This window comes from Onychostoma macrolepis, chromosome 02 (assembly GCF_012432095.1).
Source record: "Onychostoma macrolepis isolate SWU-2019 chromosome 02, ASM1243209v1, whole genome shotgun sequence".
NCBI classification, from domain to species: Eukaryota; Metazoa; Chordata; class Actinopteri; order Cypriniformes; family Cyprinidae; genus Onychostoma; species Onychostoma macrolepis.
The window spans coordinates 21,524,455-21,534,276 of record NC_081156.1 but is presented as its reverse complement, the minus strand read 5'-3'; the positions used below and the strand labels follow the sequence as shown (position 1 = coordinate 21,534,276).

The 9,822-nt window shown below is 36.9% G+C and overlaps 1 protein-coding gene across 1 annotated transcript in view; it reads right to left on the bottom strand.

Annotated features, from left to right (window-relative positions):
* Positions 1-6,385, bottom strand: part of kiss1ra (KISS1 receptor a) — a 12,526-nt gene extending 6,141 nt beyond the window's left edge. The window contains exons 1-3 of the mRNA XM_058751888.1: positions 6,004-6,385; positions 5,118-5,242; positions 845-980 (exon numbers count right to left, since the gene is read on the bottom strand). Of these exons, the coding sequence (XP_058607871.1) occupies positions 845-980; positions 5,118-5,242; positions 6,004-6,229 (487 nt within the window). The 5' untranslated portion in view covers positions 6,230-6,385. The remainder of the gene's footprint in view (positions 1-844; positions 981-5,117; positions 5,243-6,003) is intronic.
* Between the last annotated feature and the right edge of the window lie 3,437 nt (positions 6,386-9,822).

The window sequence follows — 9,822 nt, the reverse complement described above, 5'->3', positions numbered from 1 at the left end:
ATGCTGTCTGTCTAGTGCAAGTTTACATAAAAAAAAAAAAAAAGAAACTATGGAAAATCAACATGGTGAAATACAAAAATGTTTTTTCACGTTATACGCTGGAACGTCAGCAGTCGTGAACATGAAGCTATAGAGATTACAGTTTAAAAGTTTTAAATATGTATATTTTTCTTCACTTCAGAAGGCCTTTGTTAACCCCCTTGGGCCGTGTGGAGTACTTTTATGATGGATGGATGCACTTTTTTTGGCTTCAAATCCCGACCCCCATTTTTTAAAGGGATAGTTCACCTAAAACTGAAAATTACCCCATAATTTACTCACATCAAGGTGTATATGACTTTCTTATTTCAGATGAATCTAATCAGAGTTGTATTTAAAAATGTCCTGGTTCTTCCAAGCTTTATAATGGCAGTGGGTGGGTGTTATTTTTAAATAGTCTAAAAAGTCCAACAAAGCACATCCATCTATAATAAAAAAGTGTCCCACACGGCTCCGGGGGGTGAATAAAGGCCTCCTAAAATGAATTGATGCGTTTTTAAAAGAAAAATAGCCATATTTAAAATGTATAAACAGTAATCTCTGGCTGCTGCTAACTGTCGTACGCGCTTTTGCAATACAATGCCATTCCCACGGATGACGTAAGACGTAAGACATCAGCGTAGCGTAATACAACTCTGATTGTATCCGTTTGAAAGAAGAAACTCATATACACCTAGGATGCCTTAAGGGTGAGTAAATCATGGGGTAATTTTCATTTTTGGGTGAACTATCCATTAGTGGCATAACAAATTTGTCTTTCTTTATGTTTTGTGTATGTGATATATAATTGTACTAAATGACTTACCGATCCAGATACAGATGCTAACAATCATTGCTACACGAGGGGTTCGATGGTGCAGGGATTTCAGAGGATACACAGTCACATAGCAACGGTCTCCACTCATCGCCGTAAGAGTGATGCATGTCGCCTGTACGGTCACCTACACATTGCCAAACCCTTTGTTATCATGTGTTCATATCATTATCAAGACATGCAAGACAGACATGCTCCAGAGCACTAAAGTAAACATGAAAATTGGATTTAACTAACCTAAAATCTAACACATCAAAGACACATCCGCATAATACATTTAGCACAGGCCAGTCTTTAGCTCATCGTCTTTTGAATTAATTCTAGACACACACAAAAATAGCCCCATTCACTTGTGGTTTTGTCTGTTGAATTAATTGAACTGAAGTGCCTGATTGCTCATCTTAAATTAAAAGAATCAGGTAGGAGGAGAGGCTTTAGAGAATAAAGTCAATCATTGTGCCGTCTCATTGTGTTTTTATGCAAGCTTAACTATGCCTTAGCTCTTTGATGCAACAGGTGTGAACAAAGAGCTGTTACATCCCATCGTCTTTTGTGCATGGTATCTAATGATTAAACAAAAAATGTCTGCTTGACCTCAATCTGAGGAGGCCTGTGTGTCCGACAAGATAAGCTTCACAGCGCTTTTGGACCAAACCTGTATGAAGAATACAGGATTAGGAAAGAGCGAAAACACAGCTGAATTTATGCAGTTATTCCTCCCACAGCAATTGTTTGGTGTTTGTGTAAACTGTTCATTTCTGCAGTAATTAAATACAGCTAAGAAGGAAGACTTGTATATTAACAGCAGACTGGTACTGTACAAGTAAAATTTTATTTAGTTCCAATTGCCCTGAAACATTGCTTATTTAAGTGAATTTACTTCAAAATATAGCTAAAACGAATGTCTAGTCATATGTTTGACGGGCTGGCATATCCCTTTGGTCACATAAGTAGTTTTCTTTTCCTTTTCCTATGTTTTTAATGCTGGCTTTTATAAACATACTGTGTCCTACTTTTTTTGTTTGGCCGATCCAGTCTTTCACAAGGCAGTGAATAAAGATTGACTCACATCTTCTATTATCTACATGAAATGAGGGATGAATCATGTTGAAATGCCATAGAAAAAGAATTTCTTCCTTCATGTACAACCAAATGTAAAAAAAAAAAAGGTATTCCTCAGAGCATTTCAGTTCAGTGGTAGTTTTCTGTTTTGATGTATATTTTGTATGGTTTTAAATGGAACTGTTTGAGTTCTCAGTGGATTACTCTTTTATGTATTGCTACAGAGAGAGCGCTGTTGTTGGGAAAGCTTTGAAGCTTGTCAAGCTACAAGTTACAGTTTTAAAGTATAGCTATACTATAGTAGCTTGTTATCATTTTGGAAAAAAGTAGTTAGATTACTATATTGAAGCTTCTTAACAAGGCAATGTCTATCTGAAATTCAGAACAAATACTGTATATCATGTTAAGTATCATTTAATCAGAGCTAAATTTTTCCAGCCCAAAACCACTTTTGAATTAATCTCAATTAGTGTGATTTATACTATTTACAGGTATTAGGAAAGGAAAGGACGTGACGTGTGGCCAAGTATGGTGACCCATACTCAGAATTTATGCTCTGCATTTAACCCATCCGAGTGCACACACACAGCAGTGAGTAGTGAACAAACACACACATACACACACCATGAACACACACCCAGAGCAGTGGGCAGCCATTTATGCTGCGGCACCCAGGGAGCAGTTGGGTGCTCAAGGGTCTCACCTCAGTCGTGGTATTGAGGGTGGAGAGAGTGCCCCACCTACAATCCCTGCCGGACCTGAGAATCGAACCCCCTGACTTTTGGGTTACAAGTCCGACTCTCTATACATTAGGCCACGACTGCTCCTTTTTAAAAAAAAAAATTTTTATAATTAAAACTGTACTACACTGTAAAAAATAAGTGTAATTTTAACTGCAAAATACTGTAAAAATGCTATGGAAAGGTTAACAGTATGTTCCCTTACTATATACAGGGAAAACTGTAAAAGATCTAACCAGACATTTCATGTCATTTTACGGTCCGTTCACCGCAGGGCCCCCTCACAGCACAGGGCCCGGTGCAACCGCACCAGTTGCACCGCCCAAAGGTTTGCGTGAATGACCCTGTGCACCTTCTGTATATTGTAATTAACAACATGAAGTGCATTAAACATTAGATTACATCAAGGTTTCCCAAACTGGGTTTCGTAAGGGAACTGCCGGGGGGTTGTGAGTTTAATGAAAGGCAAACATGTAATTAAATCATAAAAATTAAAATAAATCACCTTAAAATAACAATCAAAATAATTCACTTACTAAAAAAGAAGAAATATTTTATGTTTACCTGCACGTCATATAACCATTAACCAATGTCAGAGAACTGTGAACATGCAAATGCAATACTTACTTATTAAAATATTTATTTTAAAATCTCAAGGGTACTTATAGGGATCATTGATTATTATTTTACTTTTTTAACTTTAGTTAGTGTGTAATGTTGCTGTTTGAGCATAAACAACATCTGCAAAGTTACGATGCTCAAAATTCAATGCAAAGGGAGATATTGTCTTTTACAGAATTGCTGATTGACCACCCCTTTACAGTAAATATATTAGGTGAAAGAGGTTCAGATGACAAAAAGTTTGAGAATGTCTGCAAATAAGAAATAACGAGAATTTGGGCATTTTAATGAGTTTGAAAGACAAAAGCCTTTCAATAATACACAACAATACATGGTTAAATAACTTACTGAGTGATCATTCAAATAAAAATGAATGTGTTCATCAGTAGTTGATGCAATGTTGAAACACTTCTTAAACCTGAAATTATTTTTGTAAATCTATTGGTCAAATGCTGTGTTGCCACCTGACTAATGACTAGTCTAAGAGTGAATGTCCACAAAACTGGGCTTTCTGAGTATATATAAGCAGTAGACTATTTTAGAAAGGAAAATTTAAAAGATAAAAAAGAGAGAATCAATAAATGATTAATAATTTATTGCTATTGTGTGAATAATATGTAATCATGTCATCAAAAAAAAGTAACTGTAGTCTGATTATGAGTACTTTAAAATGTAATTTTCTTTAATTACAAGTACTTAATTTTTGGAATCTGATTACGTAATTCAGATTACATGTAATCAGTTACTACCCAGCTCTGAGTACCACCTACACTAAACCCTACCTATAGTGTTAACAAAAGAGTCAAAAGCACAAGCCATACATATGGAGCTTGTTATGTGCTGCAGATGTCAAATTGTATACGTTTACAAATCATGCACTATGGTAAAGTGTTTTGAGGTCGTAATGCGGACACGAAAATAAGTCTTTATTAATCGATAATCTGCTACTGAAATCATACTGTGTGAAAAGGAATATATGTGGAAACTGCAGACTGGAATTATATGTACATGTACTTTTTTGGAGTTTAGCAAAAATGTAGGCAAATGCATGTTTTTCCAATAAGCCTAGGTTGCTTTTTACCTTTTTTTCTAATCACAGTTCCAGGAGCAGCATTGTCTCTGCCAGACAGTCAGAACGTGCTTGTCCATAGGGGAACATTGATTGCGAAATAGAAATAATTTCTGGAAATCAGAAACTGTGCACTGACTAATCTCTATGCACTTCTCATACCAAAGCAACTATATTGGTTTTGAATTTATACTTTATAACTTGTAATGTGTATTCAAAATTTGTTTCTCTATACAAATTCAATCTAATAATCATTTTTAGTTTTATTATTAATGTAACTTTTTGGATATTGGATAAACGTATGCAGGGCCATTCAACCCAAGTAGGCTACTTGTACACAGGACAAGTCAAACATTTGGTCTTGAATATTAATTAGGTAGCATGACTTGAGCAAATTCATTTCATAGCCAAATAGCGATGTCACAATGTGCCCATCTTGAGCTGCCCTCGACTCATTCTCATTCTGTCATCATTGCCCAAAACTGATTTTCTAGTAAAAATAGAGACTATATTATAGGTCTTAATTAGTGTACAAATCCATTTATACTACTGGGTGATACTGTTGGGTATTGTACTTAAGTCCAGAATCCTATCAACATTGATCTTTACACATTTATTCCTCTTACTTTTCATTTCACAGTGACTTTGTCGGTATGGCCATTGTCCTCAAAACAATCTGAGATGACACATTTACACTATACACAAAAGAAGAAATAGCTTATTTTTAACAATCCATCTTGTGCAGTGTTGTTCCCTGAGGTGCTCTGCTTACCTGTTGGAGAAAAGCAACAAATTTGCACATGAAGTCCCCAAATATCCAGCCAGGCAGAGGGTAGAGGGTTGCAGTGAATGGCACGCAGCACAGCAGGAAAATGATGTCAGTGGCAGCCAAGTTAGCTGAAGAATTAAATATATGTGAAATTAATAGTCTGTTTCATTTGATTAGAAGGTATGAGAAAAGTTCATGTGTGACACTGTTCGTATTACTGTTATCTTATCCAAGGGGTACAGGGATTCTGTCAGTGCTTGAAATATTGCAAAGTCCAAAATAATTGGAGACAGAAATGGTGGAAATGTGAGGTATAAATGCAGAGAATTAAATGCAAGCTCTGACAGTGACACTGAAAATCAGTTTGAGACACTGTGAACGATCTGACTTTATTCTCTTCCATGGACGCACTGATAAAATTCACTAAAAGTATGAATAAGGTAAAATTACAAATACTAAAATGCCAACATTTAGTCATAGTGACTATGACTTTTTTGATTGAGTACTTCATTCAAGTTCCGTCAATTTTAAGGCATTTCCTAACCTCACAATCTTGCTTAAGATGTCCTTGTGCAGCGTTCCTTGAAGGAATGCAATTATTCTTACAGTTACATGACAGTACATCATTCTGTGACTAATGAATCATTCACCACAAATATACCGACACAGACAATAAGATGTTGAACTCCAGTTTGCTTCCTGTCGCTGCAATTCCTGTGCAAAATTAGATTTATCTGACTTATGACAAAGTACATTGACGAAAGAGACTAAAATATATTATTCAAATGCTAAGAAATGTTTTAGAAGCTTTTTTTAAAAGAGCTTGTCTGATGTGGTAAAAGGCTCCAAAGCTTTTGTGCAGAAAAAAAAGGAACTGGCTGCAACTCACCAATATAGAAGTTAGTGGCGGTCCTCATCTGTCTGTGCTTGGAGATGACATAGATCACCAGTGAGTTTCCGATCAGCCCCACTAGCATGATGAGAGTGAAGAAAAGGGGCACCAGCCAAGCATCCGTCAGGAAGGGGTGCTCCTCGTCCTCTGTATCCTCCATCGAGGAGTTTCCGATGGAGCTGTTAAGCAGCTCACTTGAGTTCCAGTCTTCACTTGCAAACATAATTTTAGACTTGGGAAAGACCTTGAAACAAGATGAAAAAAGTAAAGATTCCTCTTTCTGGCAATGACAAAATCCTCATGCCCACCAATCCAATAAATTTTCAGAAAAAGCTGTTAGAATCTGGTGTCTTTTCATAAACTTCAAGCTAGTCACTGAAGCAGTTTTTCAGATAGGTGGGTGTTTGAGGGAGATGACTGCTGCAATTTCTCTTCAGCTCTTTGAAAAAGGAGCCCTGCGAGCAGTATCCACTCAAAGGCAGAGTGGATTCGCTGCCATTGGCTTTATACGCAGCCTGCACACACGTGGGCAACAGAATGATTGTAGAATGAAGAACTGATGTCAGGTCGCCTAGCAACAATTTTAGGGCTCTCTTGCTCTCTCATTCCACCGCTCTGTGTGTGCAGAGAGAGCAAAATATAAATGTGGTATTTACCCTGCAATATTCACATAGCCTAAAGATACGCAAACCTGCGCAATCAAAGAGATCAATGTGTTTCAATTTGTTCTACTACAACACCTCATATTTCTAACCTAGAAATTACCGGCCACAGCATGGAAAAACACAATTACTGCTTCTCAGGACTGCACTTCGCATCCTGCCAAATTGCCATATGGGATCTCCTTTGTTGAGTCCAGGTTACTTTTTTCTTACCGAAGGCTGTATATGCACTTTTGGAGCAAATCGAACCAAATTCAGACTATGAATGAGCAATTCAATCAGACCTAAGGCCTGGGAGAATGAGCTCACAATCATGGTTGAATCACACACTAACTGCTCTGATAAGAGCACAGTGGTCTCACTGAACACTGATGAAGACATGGAGACCGAACACTCCCACAATTTATGTTCAATAATATTCAACCCTTCAGTTTGCCTGCTCTTCATTGCATTCTTTGACCCCTACACAATGAAGGCTTTAATTGCACACATTTAATGCAAAAAATGATTATTATATCAGCATTTTGTTTGTTTAGAGAAGTTTATCATTCATTTTCCTAATTTAATTTATATATTAATAGTGCATTCAAGTCGGAAAGGTTGTGTTTATGAATTAAATGTACATGAACGCCACCAAAGTCTTAATTTTGAGTAAGAAACTCGGAACTTTCTTTAGCTTCTGAGTTGGTGAGAAAACATATCAGACACAATGAATGCAGCATCTGTAAATTTGTTGAAATAAGTCTAAGTTGCATGCACAAAATATGATGATGTATTGTACAATTATACAGTAGAAAATATGTAACAATTTACAGCACCTTCATAAATTGACTAAAAAAATAAAAAAGCAAAAACACTCTGATGCCCATTCTTTATTTATTATTTTCTAGATGCAGTGTTTAAAAATCTTTTTTTTTTTTTTGTAGAAAAGGTACATTGAAATCATCCACTGAAATATAATCTAATTGTGTTAAACTTGTTAGTGATAATGACCAACTGATTGCAGTATCTTTCACACTTTGAAATCACACTCTTTTGTAGTTGTAAATAAAACAAAGAATACTAGACTACATTTTACAAAAAAATAAAAAATTTTAATCATTGAAAAAACAATTGAACAAAAACAATTATTTTGCATAAAGCACACCGTGAAATGTGAGTGATTAACTTTACATCAACTGGTTTGTACATAGGGCCTTATATTACAGGCCACTGAAAATTTAAACAACTTTGCAAAATCATTCATACCACTCGCAACAGACCAGCATGTGTCACATTGTCATAACTCATACAACATCACATTTTGGCATCTACAGAATCCAAGAATTTTCAGTCAGTTCAGTCAAGTCAAGTCAAGTCACCTTTATTTATATAGCGCTTTTAACAATACAGATTGTGTCAAAGCAACTTTCCAATATCAGAATAGGAAAATAGTGTGTCAATAATGTAAAATCACAAGATAAAACAGTAAATGTTCAGTTAAAGGCATTTCATTATTGAATTCAGTGATGTCATTGTCCAGCTCAGTTCAGTTTAAATAGTATCAAGTCGACGATATCGCTGGAAATGAAGTGCCCCCAACTAAGCAAGCCAGAGGCGACAGCGGTAAGGAACCAAAACTCCATTGGTGACAGAATGGAGAAAAAAACCTTGGGAGAAACCAGGCTCAGTCGGGGGGCCAGTTCTCCTCTGGCCAGGTGAACCAGCAGTTCAATTCCAACTGCAGCAAAGTCAGATTGTGTAAAGGACTCATCTGGTTCCCGAGGTCTTGTCCTGATGGCTGTCTAGGTGATGAGGTCTTCACTGGGGATCTGTCTCTGGAGCTCATCTAGTTGTCCTGATCTCCGCTGACGTTCAGGGCTGTAGAGGTCATCTCTAGGTGTTGATTCACCATCTGATCTGGATACAGACTGGATCGGGTGGTTTACGGTGATCTCGGAATAAGAAAGACACAGACTAATATTAGCGTAGATGCCATTCTCCTTATGATGTAACAAGTACATCGGGTGTTATGGGGAGTGTTCCCGGTTCTGGTTGACCTAATTAATGCAGCCTAACAATCCTTTAACGGATTTGAATATTAGAAGCATATTACTGTATTATGTGTACGCCAGGTTAAAGAGATGGTTCTTTAATCTAGATTTAAACTGACAGAGTGCGTCTGCCTCCCGAACAGTGTTAGGTAGATTGTTCCAGAGTTTGGGCACTAAATAGGAAAAGGATCTGCCGCCCGCAGTTGATATTGATATTCTAGGTATTATCAAATGACCAGAGTTTTGAGAACACAGTGGACGTGGGGGACTATAATGTGATAAGAGCTCGCTCAAGTACTGAGGAGTTAAACCATTCAGGGCTTTATAAGTAATTAACAAGATTTTAAAATCTATACGATGTTTAATAAGGAGCCAGTGCAGTGTTGACAGAACCGGGCTAATGTGGTCATACTTCCTGGTTCTAGTAAGAACTCTAGCTGCTGCATTTTGGAACATCTGGAGATTGTTTATTAAGTGTGCAGAACAACCACTCAATAAAGCATTACAATAATCTAACCTTGAGGTCGTAAATGCATGAATTAACATTTCGGCATTTGACTTTAGATATAGATATATTAGATTATTCACCGGGCCGCGAAGAAATTTAGAGATGAGTATCATCAGCATAACAGTGATAGCTAACACCGTGTTTCCTGATGATATTTCCCAAGGGTAACATGTAAAGCATGAAAAGTAACGGCCCTAGCACTGAGCCTTGAGGTACTCCATACTGCACTTGTGATCAACATGATACCACTTCATTCACTGCTATGAATTGATGGCAGTCAGATAAGTACGATTTGAACCATGCTAATGCACTTCCACTAATGCCAAAAAAAGTTTTCTAGTCTATTCAAAAGAATGTTGTGGTCGATAGTGTTGAACACAGCGCTAAGATCCAGTAGCACTAATAGAGAGATACAACCATGATCAGATGATAAGAGCAGGTCATTTGTAACTCTAATGAGAGTAGTCTCAGTACTATGAAAGTCAGATTAGATGTTGTTCATAGTGATAGTGTTTTACAGCACATATTTTTCTGAAACCTTTTACACACACACACTCTGACTCACAATGAAAATCAAATGAATCATTCGTGTGATCAGTCAATTAATACTTTA